A 19,079-nucleotide genomic window follows, 5' to 3' on the forward strand; every position below is an offset into this window, starting at 1 on the left:
CGCCCCCTGCAGATCGTGAACCTGATCGAGGAGACCGGCCACTTCAACGTCACCAACACCACCTTCGACTTCGACCTCTTCTCCCTGGACGAGAGCACGGTTCGCAAGCTGCAGAGCTACCTGGAGGCCGTGGCCACATGACCCGGGGCCGGGTGCCGGGCAGGGGCCCCCGCTGCCGGGCCCGGGGGGGCTGTGCGCGGGCCCCGCTGCTCGTGGCACTGCCTTAGCGACCGCCCTGCCCTCGGCCCTCGGAGCCAGCTGCACTTTCCTGGCGGCTTCCCCCCCGCCCGCCCCCCAAGGGGGGCCGGGCTGCTCCCGGCAAGTGGTCTGTGTTGGGGGCATCAACCAGGCTGGGCCTCGCTCCCCGCAGAGGAAGAAACACGTGGGGCTGGGGGCGGCCCGGCGCCCCGGGGGGCTGCGTGGCCTCTCTGAGCATCCGGGCGAGCCCAGCCTCCCAGACGGTTCCGAACACGCCCCCGCCCACCCCGGCCGGGCCGCGCTGTGCAGTTGTCTATATTATACATGTGTGTGCGCTGTTCTGTACACGAGCGGTTTCCCATGTGCGTTTCTGTGGCAGCAATGACGTGGGGGGTGGGGGGCTAAGCTGGGACTCTAGGGTAAGCTGTCTGCGGGGTCTCTGTCGGGCCGCCTCCCGCCGGGCCCGGCCCCTGAACACTACGCCGGGCGGCCGGGCGTCTGCTCGGCCGGCGCCGGCCGGGCCTCTGGGCGCACCTCCTCCATAGGATCCTCTTCCTCCGCGTTGTTGAGCAAGTCTTCGAACTTTGAAACAAAATGAGCTTTTGCCAAATAAGATGGGGTAGTTTGTGGAGTTCTCCAGGGACCACGGGGACTTGTGCTCCACGCGGGCCCCTCGCCCCCACGCCAGCCCAGGAAGCCCCGCCCCCCGAGACAGCCCACTCCAGGTCCCCCTGGTGCCGCCCTGCCCACCCCCACCCCTCGTCCCCTGTCTCTTCAAGTCCCTGTGCAGGCAGAGGGGGCAGGGCCCCATCACCCCCACCCCCACCCCCACCCCGCTATGGGTTCACGCGCGGGGCGGGGCCCGGCTCTGTCCCTGCGCCCCCTGGTCTTCCTGCGCTGTCTGCCGGGCACACCCCGACACTCCGTGCCTCCAAGGCCCCCCCAACTCCAGTGCCCTGGGGGTTCCCCCGGAGCGTCGGGAAAGGCCGAGAACTTCCAGAGGAGACCTCAGAGGCCCCTCGCCACCTGCGGCCCCGCTGCCTTCAGGTATCGGGGAGGGGCAGGCTCCGGCCGCCGCCCGCCCCCTCCCCAGGCAGGCCAATAATACTCCAAAGTGGGCGCCCGCGCTTCCGCTGAAGATGGACGTGGACAGGCCCCAGTGCCCCGCGTGGGCGCGGGGATGGCGCCGCCAGTCCGCCTTCTGTGGGCAGAGGCCGCGGGCAGTCGCCGGGCTGCCGTTTGCCCAGAGGCTCTCCGGGGCCCACGCGGTGGCCTGCGCAGCCTCGGCGGTGGCTCCCGGCCCTTCCTGCTGTCGGCAAAGCCCCCGGAAGCAGCGGCCCGTTTCTGTTACCTCCTCTGGCCGGAAGGCCTCACCGCTGTCCTCCAGGGCTGGCTCCTCGCCCCCGCGACGGACGCGCTGGCCGCCAGCATTCCCAGCTGCTGCCTCCTCGCCCTGGCTGCCCAGCAGCTGGGCCGGAGAGGCTCCGGGGCGCGCCGTGCTGAGCCGCTCGCCCCAGTGCAAACCCGGAGTGGCCGCGTCCTGAACAGGTGTAAGCCGAGCCGACGCGGAGCGGACACCAGAGGGTATCGAATACCTTCCGCGCCCCAGGAACCGGGGCTCCCTCCCGGCGGCCCAGACCAATCCTGGCTGACAGGAATAAGGAGGAACGTGTTTGTAACGAGTTACAGGATTGTTTCTGTCCTGGATTTTAAACTTTTTGTTAAATTGTGAAATTATGGAGGAGTTTTATAGAAAACAAAAGTGAAATAAAGTCAGACGGAAAGCAGAGCGGCGCGTCCTGTGGTTCGAGCCCAGAGGGGCCCGGGTGCCAGGAGGGGCCTGGCGGGGTGGGCGGCGCCACCGCGGCAGAGCCCAGCCCGTTCCTGCGCAGGCCCCGCCCCCTCCTTGGAAGCGGGGGCTAGATGAGCGCTGAAAGGAAGTCGATGTCGCGGACACGGGGTGGGTCCACGCACAGGTGGGTGAGTGGGGGTGGGTGGGTGGGAGGGAGAGGAAGGGCCGGGGGGTGCACGGGTGGGCGGGCAGGGGTGTGGGGGAGTAGGACAGCCGTTGCCCGGAGCCAAGCAGCCCCCTGCCAGCTCACCCCGCCGGCTTTGCTCCCGACCTGGCCTGTGTCCGAGCAGATCCAGCTGCTCTGGGCTCCGGCGCCCCCTAGAGGAGCGGGGAGGAAGGTGGCGGAGGCTTCGGGTACCGGTTTCAGACCTGAGCCCCTGAAGCTGTGTATGGCCTGACGGAGTTGTTACGGCACGACGCCCGGGGTGGGGTGGGGGGCTCGCACCTCCTGAACTCTCCCCAGCGCTCGGTGCCTTCGCACCCGCACCAGCAGACGAGAGGGCAGCCTCCAAGGGCCGGTCGCCCGAGACCGGCCCAGCAAGTGGGACTTCCTGCCCCGGCGGGTCCGTGTGCCTCACAGCTCTCCTACTCACAGGCCCGCTCCGCAGTGGCTCAGGAGGGCGGCTGCGGGTCCCGGAGCGTGGGGAGGCGCCTCGGCCCAGCCTGGGAGAGCCCGCGGTTCTGCGCCCCCGAACACCGGACCTTCCAGGAGAGCCCACAGGTAAAAACCAGCTTGAGTTCTCGGGGTGCTTTGCAGACTCGAGTCTGGGTGGCCTGGGAGACCCTCTGGCCCGTCTTCAGCCCTCCCCAGGCCCCCCGGCACGGCCCGATTGTAAAGGAACCTCGAGGTCCACGTGGCACACAGGTTCTGGAGGCCAAGAGCGAACGGGCGAGGGAGGCGGAGAGCCCAGGGCGGGCGCTGGTTTCAAGCCTTGGCCTTGAGGGTTCCCACGCCAGCCTGGCCCCTCCCCCCCGCTGCTCAGCCACCCAGAAGCCCTCTTGCATAGGCGGCCCGTGTGGGTGCGGTTGTTCAGAGAGCTGGTCCGGCTAGTGCTCTGGCCGGCACCGCGGGAGAGTTCCGGCTGCTCTTCGCCAGGGTCAGCAAACTGGCCCACAGGCCAAATCTGTCGCTTTTTTTCCTATTTGAAAGGCAGAGAGAGAGAGAGAGAGATGTTCTCTTAGCTGGTTCACTCCCCTAAGGGCCTCAGCAGCCAGGGCTGGGCCAAGCTGAAGCCAAGCGCCAAGAACGCCATCCGGGTCTCTCACATGGGTGCAGGGGCCCAAGGACTTGGGTCATCCTCTGCTGCCTCCCGGGCGCCTTAGCAGGGAGCGGATCCAGAGTGGAGCAGCCGGGACTCGAACTGGTGCTCCGATTTGAGAAGCCGACACCCCAAGCTGGCGCTCGGCCCCCTGAGGAGCTGGGGTGTGGGTGGGGCTTCTGGGGGTGAAGCTCACCCTCTGCCCCTCCCACCCCCAGGGGCTGCGTCTCCAGCCCACGCCCCCGGCTCAGCCCCCCAGCAGTGCCGTGGTCCAGATGTGGGTCCCTGTGCTGGAAGCTTGGTCCCCAGGGTGGCGACATTTCGTGGGGGCCTTTAAGACAGCCCAGAGGGAGGTCGCTGGGGGTGCCCGCCACCCTCAGAAGGGACTGGCGAGGTCCTCAGGGGACCCTGGCTCTCCTGAGAAGGCTTCCACCCAAGAGCCTGGCCCCTGCCTGGCTTCAGATCTTGCTGCGGCGTCTCTGTGCCACAGCCAGGGGGCGCCCTCACCACGCCGCTGGCGCTGGAGCCTGTGGGTGCCTCACGGGTGGGGGGCAGAGTGAAGACCAGGCTGAGCGCCCTTGAGCGCCCTCTGGCGGACGCCTCCAAGCAGAAGAGAATTCCGGGGCCACCTGGCTCCGCGGTCAGACACACGCGGTCATCCGACCGACCCTTGGGCCTCAGCGTTCCTGCCTGCAGCCACGGCCCCGCCGGGCCCGGACCACCCCAGCGCCTCCGTGTGTCCCTTCCAGACCTCCCCGAGGGAGGAACTGCGCGCTCTCGGGCCTTGAGTTCTAACGTGAGCGACGTCCCTCGTGCCCACGGCCCTGTAAGGGCCCCGTGTTTCCCGCTGCTGTCCACGGCCCGCACCGTGGTGGCCCCTGCAGCCCCGGGAACGGTTGGGAACCCCTCTGAGCCACCCAGCCCTGCCGGGCCGCGTGGACTGGGAGTTTCTCTCCGTATCTCTTCCGTGAGTTGGGTGCTGGGTGTTTCGCTTAAGGATTTATTTATTTGAGAGGCAGAGCTATGGGGTGGGGGGAGCTCCCGCCTGCTGGCTCACCGTCTGGGAATAGCCCCGCCTGATTCCACCTGCCCGCCAGGCACGTGAGGGGGCAGGGCGAGGGGTGACCAGCAGGTGGAAGCAGGCCCCGCCCCCGACACCCAGCTCCTCGGGTCCCTGCCACACAGAGGTCCCTTCCCCCGCTCCCCATCGGTTGACACAGCGCCTAAGGCAGGGTGGGGCCGGGGGACCGAGACCCGGCCCGGTGGGTGCAGATCCAGATCGCAAAGCAGCCTCGGCAGCGGACCTGCCGCGGGCAGCCCACGTGCACTGCGGCTGACGCCCTTCGTGGCCGCCCGGGGCTAAGCCTGCTGTGAAAATACACCACTGGCTTATTTCTTACATCCCCCAAACGACCATAACGGCCAGGGCCGAGCCAGGCTGAAGCCAGGAGCCGGGAGCTTCTTCTGGGTCTCCCACGCAGGTGCAGGGGCCCAAGGACTTGGGCCGTCCTCTACTGCTCTCCCAGGCCACAGCAGAGAGCTGGATGGGAAGTGGAGCAGCCGGGACGCGAACCGGCGCCCCTATGGGATGCCGGCCCTGCAGGCGGCAGCTTTACCCGCTAGGTCACCGCGCCGGCCCCTGGGTGCAGCCTTTAGACCACGCGTTCCCCGGGTGGTTCTGACAAATCCGGGGTGGAGCCCCTCTCACTGCCGCCCCTCCCCTCCCCCACAGGAGCAGGTCTGGGCCCTTCCTGTCCTCCGGCACCCCGGGCTGTGCGCCAACAGCTGGGGTACGGCCGGCAGCAGCAGCTCGAGAGGGCCCCAGTCTGTCTCTCCAGCGACCCTCCCTTTGGGGGGGGGGGGCTTGGTTTCAGAATAAAAGAAGCCGTGAGCTATGCCCGGGCCGCACTGGAGGCCTGCGAGGCCCCCGCCTTCAGGGTCAAGGTCCCTCTGCCCCAGCTCCGGCGCGCTGGGCCAGGCCGCTGTCGGTGACCCAGGTTTATTATTCTTGGGGCTTAGAGCCTTCCCCAGTCGGGGACTCCCTCGGTCCCGCAGAAGCCCCTCCCGCTCCGGAAGTCCGGCAGGAGGGGCCCCGCGGCCGCTCGCACAGCAGAGGGATCTGGGAGCCCCGCGGCCGCCGGCGCTGCTGCTCCATCTGCGCCTGGTACCTCCTGGCTGCCGCCCTCCTCAGCTTCATGGTGGCCCCTGCGATGGAGGCAAGTCCACTCCCAGGAGGTCCCCGACCGGGACAGCGCGTGGCCTCGGCCGGGGAGCCGGCGCCGCAGCCCCCCCCCCCCCACCGTCCCGGAACGTCGGCGTGTGTGCCGGGCAGCGGGCGGCCCCGCCGGCCACCGAGAAGTCCGTGTGCAGGACGGTCCACCTGACGATCCTGGTGCCGTCCGAGGGGGCCTCGATGCCCCGCCCAATGGACCCCAGGACGGCGGGGTCGCGGCCGCCCACGACGTCCGGCTGTCGAGCCTGCGGCAGAAGGCCACGGCCTCGCTGGTCAGCGCGCCCCGGGGCTCTCCCGTCTCCGAGCTGATCTGGCGCTGGGGGGTGGAGGCCGCTCCTGGTGAGCAGCCCCTGCACCCTCGGCCAGCGCACGGCCCCCGCACATGGCAGCCACGTGACCCCTGGCCAGCTGAGAGGCCCAGGGCCCCGCCCGATGCGGCCGCTGCTGGGGGCAGCCCGGGTTCGGCACGGCTCCTTCCAGAGCTGGGCTGCGGCCTCCAGGAGGAGGGACGGCTCAGGACCCACGGGCGAGCCTCCGCCGCGGGCAGGTGGCGCCTGCTATTTTACTAAGGCTTTATTTACCAGAGAGTGGGGGGAGCGAGCGAGCTGGTTCCCTCCCCACATGCCTGCAGCAGCCAGGGCTGGGCCAGGCTGAAGCCAGGAGCTCCGTCCGGGGCTCCCACGGGGCTGCCGGGGCCCCAGATCTTGGGCCGCCCCGGCCGCCTCCCAGGGCGCACATGTGGGGAGCTGGCGTCAGGAGCGGAGCCAGGACTCGACCCCAGGCCCCAATGCGGGACGCAGATGTCCCCAAGCCAGCGGAGCAGGCCACGCCCCCGGGCCCCCAGAGCCCACCCCCTCCGCCCGCAGGGCACCTTGAGTGTGAGCAGGGCGCACAGGTACAGCACGGCACAGCGCACCATGGGGATGCACGTCCTCACTGGGGCTGGGGTTGATGGACTCGCCGGTCTGCGTGCAGGGAGCGGAAGGGCGGGGCTCTGGGGCGGGAGCCAGGCAGCTCCCAGGCCCCAGGCGTACGGCAGCCTGGAAGTCGGCCCTCTTTGGACCTTGTGCTGTGTGCAACCTGCACCACCGTCCACAGCCGCCCCGCGGAGCCCAGCGCCGTCCTGCTCACCCTTGACGTTGCCCACGACGTAGAGGAAGTTGTTGGCGTTCAGGAAACCCAGGTCCCCCGTGGGCACCCAGCCGTGCGTGTCGGTCGTCTGGCGGGTGGCCGCCTTGTCGCCGAGGGAGCCCATGAAGACGTTCCGGCCCCAGAAGCAGACGGTCCCCACGCCCGCCTCGTCCTCGTCCTTGGTGTGGGTGCCCAGGAGCCCCTCCCCGCAGCTGGGGGCGCAGGGGAGTCAGGACCCCGCAGCCCTCCCATCCCACAACCGCTGCTCCCACAACACGCCGGGCTCCTAGGGCCCAGGGAGGGCGCGGGGGGGGGGAGGAGCCAGGTGCGGCGTGAAGGTGTGGGGGCCAGGTGTGGAGACGGGGGGGGGGTCAGGTGTGGAGTGACAGTGGGGGGGGTCAGGTGTGGAGTGACAGTGGGGGTCAGGTGTGGAGTGACAGTGGGGGGGGCAGGTGTGGAGTGACAGAGTGGGGGGGCAAGTGTGGAATGACAGGGTGGGGGGCAGGTGTGGAGTGACAGTGGGGGGCAGGTGTGGAGTGACAGTGGGGGGGTCAGGTGTGGAGTGACAGGGTGGGGGGCAGGTGTGGAGTGACAGTGGGGGGCAGGTGTGGAGACGGGGTGGGGGGGGAGGAGCCAGGTGTGGAGTGACAGTGGGGGGCAGGTGTGGAGTGACAGTGGGGGGGGCAGGTGTGGAGTGACATTGGGGGTCAGGTGTGGAGACGGGGGGGGCCAGGTGTGGAGTGACAGTGGGGGGGTCAGGTGTGGAGTGACAGTGGGGGTCAGGTGTGGAGTGACAGGGTGGGGGTCAGGTGTGCAGTGACAGTGGGGGGGTCAGGTGTGGAGTGACAGTGGGGGGGCAGGTGTTGAGTGACAGTGGGGGGTCAGGTGTGGAGTGACAGTGGGGGTCTGGTGTGGAGTGACAGTGGGGGGGTCAGGTGTGGAGTGACAGGGTGGGGGGCAGGTGTGGATTGACAGTGGGGGTCATGTGTGGAGTGACAGTGGGGGGGTCAGGTGTGGAGTGACAGTGGGGGGGCAGGTGTGGAGTGACAGTGGGGGGTCAGGTGTGGAGTGACAGTGTGGGGGCAGGTGTGGAGTGACAGTGGGGGGCAGGTGTGGAGTGACAGTGGGGGGGTCAGGTGTGGAGTGACAGTGGGGGTCAGGTGTGGAGTGACAGTGGGGGGTCAGGTGTGGAGTGACAGTGTGGGGGCAGGTGTGGAGTGACAGTGGGGGGCAGGTGTGGAGTGACAGTGGGGGGGTCAGGTGTGGAGTGACAGTGGGGGTCAGGTGTGGAGTGACAGTGGGGGGGTCAGGTGTGGAGTGACAGGGTGGGGGGGCAGGTGTGGAGTGACAGTGGGGGGGGCAGGTGTGGAGTGACAGTGGGGGGTCAGGTGTGGAGTGACAGTGGGGGGGCAGGTGTGGAGTGACAGTGGGGGGGCAGGTGTGGAGTGACAGTGGGGGCAGGTGTGCAGTGACAGTGGGGGGGGCAGGTGTGGAGTGACAGTGGGGGTCAGGTGTGGAGTGACAGTGGGGGGTCAGGTGTGGAGTGACAGTGGGGGTCAGGTGTGGAGTGACAGTGGGGGGGTCAGGTGTGGAGTGACAGGGTGGGGGGGCAGGTGTGGAGTGACAGTGGGGGTCAGGTGTGGAGTGACAGTGGGGGGGTCAGCTGTGCAGTGACAGTGGGGGGGCCAGGTGTGGAGTGACAGTGGGGGGGGCAGGTGTGGAGTGACAGTGGGGGGGCCAGGTGTGGAGTGACAGAGTGGGGGGGCCAGGTGTGGAGTGACAGTGGGGGGGCCAGGTGTGGAGTGACATTGGGGTCAGGTGTGGAGTGACAGTGGGGGGCAGGTGTGGAGTGACAGTGGGGGGGAGCCAACCCCTCGTGGGGCACGGACGCGGCGGAGCCCTCGCCCCAGCGCGGGGCCGGGCAGCACACGCGGGGGAGCTCCAGATGCTGTTTTTGTTCCGGACAGGGGACAGCGTCCTGGGCACGGCCCTGGCGGGGCGGAGGGGCTGGTCTCCCAGGAGGGGGGGGGGGCTGGCGCTGGCGCCCCTCCTCTGCGGGCTGTCAGGGGCGGGGGCTGTAAACGTGACCGCAGTGAGCCCTGCCGTGGCCTGTGAGAGCCTCAGGATCACGCAGGGTTTCATCACCCCACACCCCACACACACAGCTCGGACGATCACGCAGGGGTACGCACACACACACGAGGTTCAGACGATCACGCAGGGTTACACACACACACACGCGGCTCAGACGATCATGCAGGGTTACACACACGCGCGCGGCTCGGACGATCATGCAGGGTTACACACACACGGCTTGGACGATCACGCAGGGTTACACACACACACGGCTCGGACGATCATGCAGGGTTTTACACATACACACACACGCGCAGCTCGGACGATCACGCAGGGTTACACACACACACGCGCGGCTCAGACGATCACGCAGGGTTACACACACACACACGAGGTTCGGACGATCACGCAGGGTTACACACACACACACGGCTCGGACGATCACGCAGGGTTTTACACACACACGGCTCGGACGATCACGCAGGGTTACACACACACACACGGCTCGGACGATCATGCAGGGTTACACACACGCGCGCGGCTCGGACGATCATGCAGGGTTACACACACACGGCTCGGACGATCACGCAGGGTTACACACACACACACGGCTTGGACGATCATGCAGGGTTTTACACACACACACACGCGCAGCTCGGACGATCACGCAGGGTTACACACACACACACACGGCTCGGACAATCACGCAGGGTTACACACACGCACACGGCTCGGACGATCATGCAGGGTTTTACACATACACACACACACGCGCAGCTCGGACGATCACGCAGGGTTACACACACACGCGCGCGCGGCTCGGACGATCACGCAGGGTTACACACACACACGTGGCTCAGACGATCATGCAGGGTTTTACACATACACACACACGCGCAGCTCGGACGATCACGCAGGGTTACACACACACACACACACGGCTCGGACGATCACGCAGGGTTACACACACACACACGGCTCGGACGATCACGCAGGGTTACACACACGCACACACGGCTCGGACGATCACGCAGGGTTACACACACGGCTCGGATGCCTGGCAGCCGACCCCACCCCGGCTCCGTCTGTCTGACCACACTCCTCTGACGTCACGCCTCTCGGTTCTGGGGCCGGACCTTCAGCCCCACGAGGGACCCCGAGCCAGCGCCGACCCCCGCGGCGGCTCCCACGCTCCAAACACTCTCAGGGTGTCTCAAGGTCACCTCTACGTGGCCACAGCTCCGTGCCACAGGGCTCCTCACCTGAGAGGCCAAGTGTCACCAACAAGGCGCCAGCCGCCGAAGCGACCCTCTGAGCATGGCAAGGTGGGCCGGAGGGGGCGGGCCCAGACCTGTCGGTCCGTCTGGCTGCAGGCCTCGGACAGGCCGTGGATCCCAGAGATGGGCATGTTGAGGCTGAGGAAGAAGCCCAGGGTGGCCCTGGGCAGCCTCAGGTCCGCGCTGAAGAACTGGGGGCAGCGCCCCAGGCCCAGGCCCTTCCTGGAGCCCTTGAAGGTCAGCTTCTTGGCCAGGCGGAGGCAGAGGGGGCACGGACCTGCCTTCAGACACAGAGCGAGGCTGGCGCGCTGCCCCGGCCTCACCGAACAGCCCCACGGCCAGGGCCCACTTGGCGATCCTCCGCCGGAAGGCGCTGGAGTCCAGGCGCCCGGCCTGGAGCAGGTCCAGCGTGGGGTCCCAGATCCGGGGGACGCCGCAGAGGGAGGTGGGCCGGACCTCCACCAGGGAGCCCTGCGTGGGGCGGGGCCCCCAGAGCCCTGCCCTGCGGCACAGCACGCGTGGGAGCCGGCTGTCTCCGTGGATCGTGCCCGGCCCTTGCAGACGGGAGGTGGGGAGGGAAGGAGCAGACAGAGAGACAAGTAGAGACAAAGAGGAAGGCAGGGGTTCAAGTGCCCCCACGACCCTCGGGGCCTGCAGCCCGGAGGCCCAGCGGGGACCCCGCCCCCACCCGCCCAGCGGGAGATGAGGGTCACCTCGAGCCGTTTTGTTATTTCAATATGAAGCGCGCATGGCAGCCAGCCCCCGCCTCCGCCCGCTGCCCAGACTGCAGCTCCGGGCACCCCCACCGCACGCTGCGTCCCGCCAGGAGTGGGGTCCCGAGCCGCAGGTCCCCCCGGGGCCCTCCACGCCGTAGAAGGCGGCACAGTCCCCTGCCTCTTCCAGGCTGCGTAGTATTCCACAAGGAGGGGCCGCGTCCACTCACGCCCCGTCAGCGCCTCGGGGCTGTTCCCGCCCTTGCCACGCGCGCCCCCCGCGAGGCCCGCACGTCCCACCCCGCACCGCACCAGCCGCTGGCCACTCCGGCCCCTTCCCGGACCCAGGCCGGAGACCCGGAAGGGCGTGTGCGTGGCAAGGGCGGGACTTCCGGCTTTGACTGGGCTGACTCCTCCCCTTCACCCCTCAGGGCAGCCGCTCATTGGCCACCGTCCCCGAGGGGGCGGGCGCTCACCCTCAGAGCTTCCGGCTGGGTGCACCTGCCAGGAAGATGGCGCCCCACACGTCGAGGAGCCGGGCCCCGGTGTGGCTGAGCGGAAGGTAGCTCAGCCGCACCTCCTGGCCCTCCGGGGGGCTCCGAAAACGCAGGCTCTGGGCCGGGGCCGCCCACGTGGTCGTGGCTGAGCGTGACGATCTCGGGGGGCCCCGCCGCCCCCGGGCTGCGGACCAGGGTGCAGCACTGGTTGGGCCGCTGGGAGTCGACGACCCGGTCCGGCCTGTCGTCCGAGATGCCCGCGGCCAGCCCCAGGAGCCCTCGCCACGCGGAGAGGCGGCCGCTGGGCTCCCAGGGGCCCGCGCAGCCCGGGCGGGGGCTGCAGCCCGGGTCGCCCTGCCCAGGGCCCGCACAGCCCGGGTCACCCTGCCCAGGGCCCGCACAGCCCGGGTCACCCTGCCCAGGGCCCGCACAGCCCGGGTCGCCCCTGCCCAGGCCCGCAGCCCGGGTCGCCCCTGCCCAGGCCCGCAGCCCGGGTCGCCCCTGCCCAGGGCCCGCAGCCCGGTGCCCCCGCCCAGGGCCCGGTGGCCGCGGCTCCCGGTTCTCCTCCGGGTCTGCGTCTCCTTGTACGCACGGTGGCCTGAGGTGCCTCAGGAAGCCTGGGTCTGGACGCCCCGCGGCGCTCAGCCGGGCTCCAGGCTCTGGCGCAGATTCGGGGTGCGGGGCGGGGCCGAGCCCGCGGCAAAGGGCGGCCGCGAGATCCTTGGCCGGTCGTCTCTCTGGGATGCACGCCCACCAGTTTTTGAAGACCCCCTGCAGGCGTGGGTTTCGTACATTTTTTTTTTTTTTTGGAACCAAAAAAACTATCTTTTAATTTCGCTGCTGGACGGCACTGCCCCCCGCGGGGGTGATGCCCAGTCCCCGGATGCTGGCCGCAGCCAGGGCTGGGCCAGGGCGCACCGCTGGGTCCCCAGGGGAGGAGCGGGCGTCCCGCGAGCGAGCTGACTCCCGGGAGCTCGGGGCCTCAGTGACCCACCTGTGAAATGGGCTCAGCCGCACGGAGGCTGCTCCCTGGAGCCGGAGCGTCCCGGTGGGGCCTTGGTCGACTGTGGGCGCCCCAGCACGGGGCGTGGGGGGCTCTGGCTGCCATCACCCCACCGTGACTGCAGGATTGCTTCTTTATCAGGCTGGGGGCCGTGCCCCGCGCCACCCACCTGGACGACCTTCCGCAGTCGCCGGGCGCTGTCCACCACAAAAGCTCCCACCTTCGAGCTCCCGGCGATGACCTGGCAGGCCTTCGGGTGTTGGTGGACAGGATGCTGGCGGCGAAGCCTCTGGGACTGGAGACCCCAGAGGTGAGGCAGCCCAGCGCCCAGCGTTTGCAGGTGGGACCGGAGACCCCGGATGTCTCAGGAAGGGCAGGCGGGGGCCTTACCCCGCCGTGATGGCGCCAATGCTGGCAATGACCCACTCCTCCGAGTTGAAGCCCACAATCGCCACGCTGTGGAAGCACTGCAGGCCTAGCTGGGGGAGGAGGCCCAGCGAGGCTCCGAGGGCCCCGTCGCCCAGCAGCCTCGAGCCGAGAGCTCGCGCCCTGGCCGCTCTGTGGTACAGGTGCCCCTGCCTCCGTGCCTGGTGCCGCGCTCCCAGCCAGGGGACGTCTGGCAGCACCTGTCACAGGTTGGGGGAGGGAACGTCCTGGCGTCATGGGGAGACCAGAGATGCTGAGACACTCACTCCATGCGGCACAGCACAGCCCTAACCCAAGTGAGGATCTGGCCCCAGGCTGATGGCGCTGAGATGGGCAAGTCCCAAGAAAATGCAGGAAAATGCCTTCCTGGACATTTTTAAATGTTCCTAAATGTTCATTTTCATCTACTTGAAAGAGAGAGAGAGAAAGAGAGAGAACTTCCAACCAGTGGGTCACTCCGCACATGCCCATGGCATCAGCCAGGGCTGGGCCAGGCCACAGCCAGGAGCCAGAACCTCCATCCGGGTCTCCTGCGTGGGTGGCGGGGGCCCAGCCGCGGGTCGTCCGCTGCTGCCGCGCCACCAGGACTCCAGCCAGCCTGCACTCTGCTGGGGGTGCCGCTGCGGCAGGCCTGCCCCCGCTTTGTCCCCAGCTGGACTGGCCCGGGGTGGCGGACGGCACCTGCTGCGTGTGTGGGTGTCGGTGTGATGCTGCCCTTCCCGGCTAATACTAGACGGGTTCTGGGGCTGGTTGTGTTTGACTTAGTTTATTTGTAAGGCGGAGACACAGACGGTTCCCATCTGCGGGTCCCCCCAGATGCCCAGCAGGACCGGGGCTGGGCCGGGCTGAGGCCAGGAGCCAGGAGCTCCGGCCGGGTGTCCCCGAGCCCTCACCGCTGCCTGCCGGGAAGAGGGCCCGCAGTAGAGCTGGCACTGACGCCAGGCCCTCCGAAGCCGGGTCCTGGCCGCCGCCCCCGGCTCGCGGTGCTCAGTAAACCTCGGGAGGACCGCCCGCTCAGGCGCCGCCGCCTCGCGTGGATCCGCAGCCCGCCTGGGCCCGCCCACCCGCGGGGCCGGACAGGTGGCTCCGTGTGATCCAGGCGGGCCTCTCCCTGCCCACGCCTCGCTGCGTCCTCTGACAGGTGTCCTGGACCGCACAGGGAAGATGTCGCCGCCTCCTGACCCCACGCCGGCCTCAGGACAGAAATCTTGGCCGTCCTTGGCCGGCGCCGTGGCTCAACAGGCTAATCCTCTGCCTTGCGGCGCCGACACACCGGGTTCTAGTCCCAGTCGGGGCACCGATCCTGTCCCGGTTGCCCCTCTTCCAGGCCAGCTCTCTGCTGTGGCCAGGGAGTGCAGTGGAGGATGGCCCAAGTGTTTGGGCTCTGCACCCCATGGGAGACCAGGAGAAGCACCTGGCTCCTGCCATCGGAACAGCGCGGTGCGCCGGCCGCAGCGCGCTACCGCGGCGGCCATTGGAGGGTGAACCAACGGCAAAGGAAGACCTTTCTCTCTGTCTCTCTCTCTCTCTCTCACTGTCCACTCTGATTGTCAAAAAAAAAAAAAAAAAAGAAAGAAATCTTGGCCGTCCTGAGACACACAGCCGGCCAGGACCCTTCCCGCCCCCTCCATCCATCCAGCCGGCCGGGTCCCTGCTCAGCCACCAAAGGGCGCCACCCCGCCCGCAGCCCTCCTGCAGGGTCGCAGCCCACCTCCCCGTGCAACCTGCTCCAGCCGCAGGGCGGGGCCTCCTTGCGCGCAGGGCGTGTGCTTCCCCCCCCGCCTGGCCTGGCCTGGCCTGGCACACCTGGGACACCGTCCTCCCGGCCTGATGCTGGTCCCCGGGAGCTGGGGCCCTGCCGCCCACCCACGCGGGAGGCCTGGTTGGTTCCCGGCTCCTGGCTTCAGCCTGGCGCAGCTGAGGCCGTTTGGAAAGTGAACCGGCAGGTTAAAGAGCGCGCTCTCTCGCTCTCTCGTTCTCGCTCGCTCGCTCTGTCTCCGCTCTTCAAATAAAAACAACAAATCCATAAAACACGAGAACGACAGCGGATGCAGGTGCGAAGCCCGTGGTGTGCCGGAGCTGTGCGGGTGGAGCAGGCGCCATTGTAGTGCGCGCGCGTGGGGTCTTCTACACTGAGTGTGGCAGGCCTAAGTCATGTGCGCGTCCTATCCGTGCATGACCGCGTTTACGTATTTAAGGAAAAGCTCCATTTCCCAGGGGAGGGAACTGAACAACAGAGAGACAGAATCACTTGTAGGGAGGGGCCGGGATTCGAACCCTAGTTCTGCGGCTCGGGGCAGGCGCAGGCGCGGGCGGGCAGCAGTGGCTGAGAGGCGCGCGTGCGTGGAGGGGAGCGGCGCCGGCGCAGGGCGCCCCCAGCGGTACCTTGAGGAAGGCCTTGGCCGCGCGCCGGCACTCCTCCACGTGGCGAGCAGGTGCCAGCCGGTCCTGCGCTGGGAGCCGAGCGCGACGTAGTTGGCCTACTTGACGGCCGTGCCCATGACCATGTCGTGCACGGTGAGGGGCGCCTCGGGGGCAAACACGGTCTTGTCCAGCCGCTGCCACAGCTCGCCGCGGCGATGCGTCGTCCAGTAGCTGTGGCCTGCGGGCAGGCGGGCGGGCACGGTCAGCCGCGGTGGAGAGAGGGGCAGGCAGGTGGGCGGATGCCGGGACAAAACCTGGGAGAGTTGGGAGCTCAGAGAGAGAGGCGGCCAGAGGGATAGGGCTGCTTGGTGAGGGGTGCGGGGCAGGCGGCCGGACAGGCGCTCTGCCCCAGGGGAGGTCTCGGAGAGCCGGCACCTGCACGCAGCCAGCTCAGCGGAGGCTCTGTCCCTCCCAGGAGCCAGGTGCCCCGGTGACTGCTAGCCAGCGGCAGAAGCTGCCCCCCAGGACCGCCGGCCCCACCCCTGGGGGGCGGCCAGGACCCCAAAGGTTCAGTGCTGCCTGAGCCGCCCTTGGGCCAGCCCTGAGAGCTGGGCCCCCATCCAGCCGGCCTCCCCTAAGGGCTCAGGGAGCGCCCAGGTCTGGTTCTGCTTTTTTTGTTGTTGTTGTTGTTTACCAGCAGAGTGGACAGTGAGAGAGAGAGACAGAGAGAAAGGTCTTCCTTTGCCGTTGGTTCACCCTCCAATGGCCGCTGCGGCCGGCACACCGCGCTGATCCAAAGCCAGGAGCCAGGACAGAATCCGTCGCCCTAACCAGGACTAGAACCCGGTGTGCCGGCGCCGCAAGGCGGAGGATTAGCCTAGTGAGCCGCGGCGCCGGCCACGGAGGGCGCCGTTTTCAAATGTGGTCGGATGCCGTCACGATCGATTAGCCAAGAATCATTTAAAGGCCTTTACTGAATTCTTAAAAAAAAAAAAAAAAAAAAGCCAGCGCCACGGCTCACTAGGCTAATCCTCCGCCTGCGGCACCGGCACCCCGGATTCTGTCCTGGTAGCCCCTCTTCCAGGCCAGCTCTCTGCTGTGGCCCGGGAGTGCAGTGGAGGATGGCCCAGGTCCTTGGGCCCTGCACCCCATGGAGACCAGGAGAAGCACCTGGCTCCTGGCTTCGGATCGGCGCAGCGCCGGCTGTAGCGGCCATTTGGGGGGTGAACCAACGGAAGGAAGACCTTTCTCTCTGTGTCTCTCACTCTCTCTCTCTCACTATCTAACTGCCTATTAAAAAAAAGAATGGCCGTATTCTGCAGAAATTCTGCTTGTGGCTGTTTGCCCAAAGCGAGCTGAGAGCGGAGCTGGGAGAGGAAGTCCTCGTCCATTCCCGCCCGGAGCAGCTCAGAGCCCACACGCCCACTGCTGGGTGGACGGGGAGTGAAGTGTGGGTTTGTGTGCCGTGGGGCCTCCCCGAGCCGGGAACACGACGGGGTCCCACACCGCCTCCCCGAGCCGGGAACACGACGGGGTCCCGCACCGCCTCCCCGAGCCGGGAACACGGCGGGGCACCCGCACCGCCTCCCCGAGCCGGGAACACCGCGGGGCTCCCGCACCGCCTCCCCGAGCCGGGAACACCGCGGGGCTCCCGCACCGCCTCCCCGAGCCGGGAACACGACGGGGCTCCCGCACCGCCTCCCCGAGCCGGGAACACGACGGGGCTCCCGCACCGCCTCCCCGAGCCGGGAACACCGCGGGGCTCCCGCACCGCCTCCCCGAGCCGGGAACACGGCGGGGCTCCCGCACCGCCTCCCCGAGCCGGGAACACCGCGGGGCTCCCGCACCGCCTCCCCGAGCCGGGAACACCGCGGGGTACCCACACCGCCTCCCCGAGCCGGGAACACCGCGGGGCTCCCGCACCGCCTCCCCGAGCCGGGAACACGACGGGGCTCCCGCACCGCCTCCCCGAGCCGGGAACACCGCGGGGCTCCCGCACCGCCTCCCCGAGCCGGGAACACCGCGGGGCTCCCGCACCGCCTCCCCGAGCCGGGAACACGGCGGGGCACCCGCACCGCCTCCCCGAGCCGGGAACACCGCGGGGCTCCCGCACCGCCTCCCCGAGCCGGGAACACCACGGGGCTCCCGCACCGCCTCCCCGAGCCGGGAACACGACGGGGCTCCCGCACCGCCTCCCCGAGCCGGGAACACGACGGGGCTCCCGCACCGCCTCCCCGAGCCGGGAACACCGCGGGGCTCCCGCACCGCCTCCCCGAGCCGGGAACACGGCGGGGCTCCCGCACCGCCTCCCCGAGCCGGGAACACCGCGGGGCTCCCGCACCGCCTCCCCGAGCCGGGAACACCGCGGGGCTCCCGCACCGCCTCCCCGAGCCGGGAACACCGCGGGGCTCCCGCACCGCCTCCCCGAGCCGGGAACACGGCGGGGCTCCCGCACCGCCTCCCCGAGCCGGGAACACGGCGGGGCTCCCGCACCGCCTCCCCGAGCCGGGAACACCGCGGGGCTCCCGCACCGCCTCCCCGAGCCGGGAACACGGCGGGGCACCCGCACCGCCTCCCCGAGCCGGGAACACCGCGGGGCTCCCGCACCGCCTCCCCGAGCCGGGAACACCGCGGGGTACCCGCACCGCCTCCCCGAGCCGGGAACACGGCGGGGTACCCGCACCGCCTCCCCGAGCCGGGAACACCGCGGGGCTCCCACACTGCAGGAGCCAACATGAACACCACACGTGGGCCCCGCCTCCACTCCTGGCGTGCTCGACTTCTGTCCAGTGGGTGCGACAGAGAGCAGAGTGGCTGTGTGTGTGTGTGGGGGGCTGTCCCTTTGGTACCAGAGTGTCCCATGGGGGAAGGCAGGAGACGCCGTGGAGACGGGCAGTGCCGCACAACTGTGCACGGCAGACGCCTCAGACCGCAAGGTTTGCGTGCCGGTAATGTGCACCATGGTTGAGTGTAGGAAACCCTGCAGGGCCTCGTCGTTAACGAGCAGCCATTGAGGAACAGCCAGGAGGGCGGGACTCACGGGCGATCGCTTCTCCCCTTGGCAGAGTAACGGGCTGAGTGACGAGCGTGGAGGGGACGTTAGACGTGCCCGTGTGTGCCCGTGTGCGTGCCCGTGTGTGCCCGTGTGTGTGCCCGTGTGTGCCCGTGTGTGAGCAGCCTGTGTGTGCCCGTGTGCGTGCCCGTGTGTGTGAGCAGCCTGTGTGTGCCCGTGTGTGTGAGCAGCCTGCGCGTGCCCGTGTGTGTGAACAGCCTGTGTGTGCCCGTGTGCGTGCCCGTGTGTGCCCGTGTGTGTGCCCGTGTGTGCCCGTGTGTGTGAGCAGCCTGTGTGTGCCCGTGTGTGTGCCCCTGTGTGTGCCCGTGTGTGAGCAGCCTGTGTGTGCCTCTGTGTGTGTGAACAGCCTGTGTGTGCCCGTGTGTGCCCCTGTGTGTGCCCGTGTGTGTGCCCGTGTGCGTGCCCGTGTGTGAGCAGCCTGTGTGTGCCCGTGTGTGTGCCCCTGTGCGTGCCCCTGCATGTGTGCCCCTGCGTGTGCCCGTGTGTGTGCCCCTGTGCGTGCCTGTGTGTGTGAGCAGCCTGTGCGTGCCCCTGCGTGTGTGCCCCTGTGTGTGCCCCTGCGTGTGAGCTGCCTGTGTTTCGAGGCCGGGGGCGGTGAGGACACGGCGCTCACACGCAGAGACCCGCAGCGGCGCCCAGGCAGCCCGGAGGTGTGCGCGGGGCGTCCCAGCCGTCACAGCAGCCTGCACACAGGGAGTGATGGAGCGGTGGGGGAAGAGGATACGCTGACGAGGGCGCCCTAATAACGAGCGGGGGAGCATCGTGGAGACGTCCTCCTGCCACGACCCAGCCTTTAGAATGCAAGTGCAGAACACACAGGAACTTTTATGAAACCTGACGTGCTGAGTTTGTGTTCGTATTGTCTGAAAGGCAAAGTGACAGAGAGATGGTCTGTCCACCGGGTCACTCCCCAAGTGGCTGCAGGGGCCTGGGCTGGGTCAGGCTGAAGCCTGGAGCCAGGAATTCCGTCCGGGTCT

General features: G+C 68.6%; 2 protein-coding genes across 3 annotated transcripts in view; one reads left to right on the forward strand and one right to left on the reverse strand.

Annotated features, from left to right (window-relative positions):
- Positions 1 to 1,987, forward strand: part of MLLT1 (MLLT1 super elongation complex subunit) — a 64,830-nt gene extending 62,843 nt beyond the window's left edge. For both annotated transcript variants that reach the window (XM_062178349.1, XM_062178350.1), the window contains exon 12: positions 13 to 1,987. In XM_062178349.1, the coding sequence (XP_062034333.1) occupies positions 13 to 141 (129 nt within the window). In that variant the 3' untranslated portion in view covers positions 142 to 1,987. The remainder of the gene's footprint in view (positions 1 to 12) is intronic.
- On the reverse strand, positions 676 to 17,991 carry LOC133750008 (long-chain-fatty-acid--CoA ligase ACSBG2-like). Its single transcript, XM_062179384.1, is given in 17 exon segments — positions 676 to 780; positions 1,307 to 1,738; positions 2,301 to 2,368; positions 5,610 to 5,765; positions 5,768 to 5,858; positions 6,414 to 6,484; positions 6,674 to 6,885; positions 10,012 to 10,303; positions 10,350 to 10,497; positions 11,245 to 11,374; positions 11,376 to 11,590; positions 12,409 to 12,497; positions 12,500 to 12,528; positions 12,630 to 12,718; positions 15,051 to 15,094; positions 15,097 to 15,267; positions 17,934 to 17,991. Coding segments are annotated over 17 exon segments (2,400 nt in total).
- Positions 17,992 to 19,079: the final 1,088 nt, after the last annotated feature.

The sequence above is a fragment of the Lepus europaeus genome, chromosome 20 (assembly GCF_033115175.1).
Source record: "Lepus europaeus isolate LE1 chromosome 20, mLepTim1.pri, whole genome shotgun sequence".
NCBI classification, from domain to species: domain Eukaryota; kingdom Metazoa; phylum Chordata; class Mammalia; order Lagomorpha; family Leporidae; genus Lepus; species Lepus europaeus.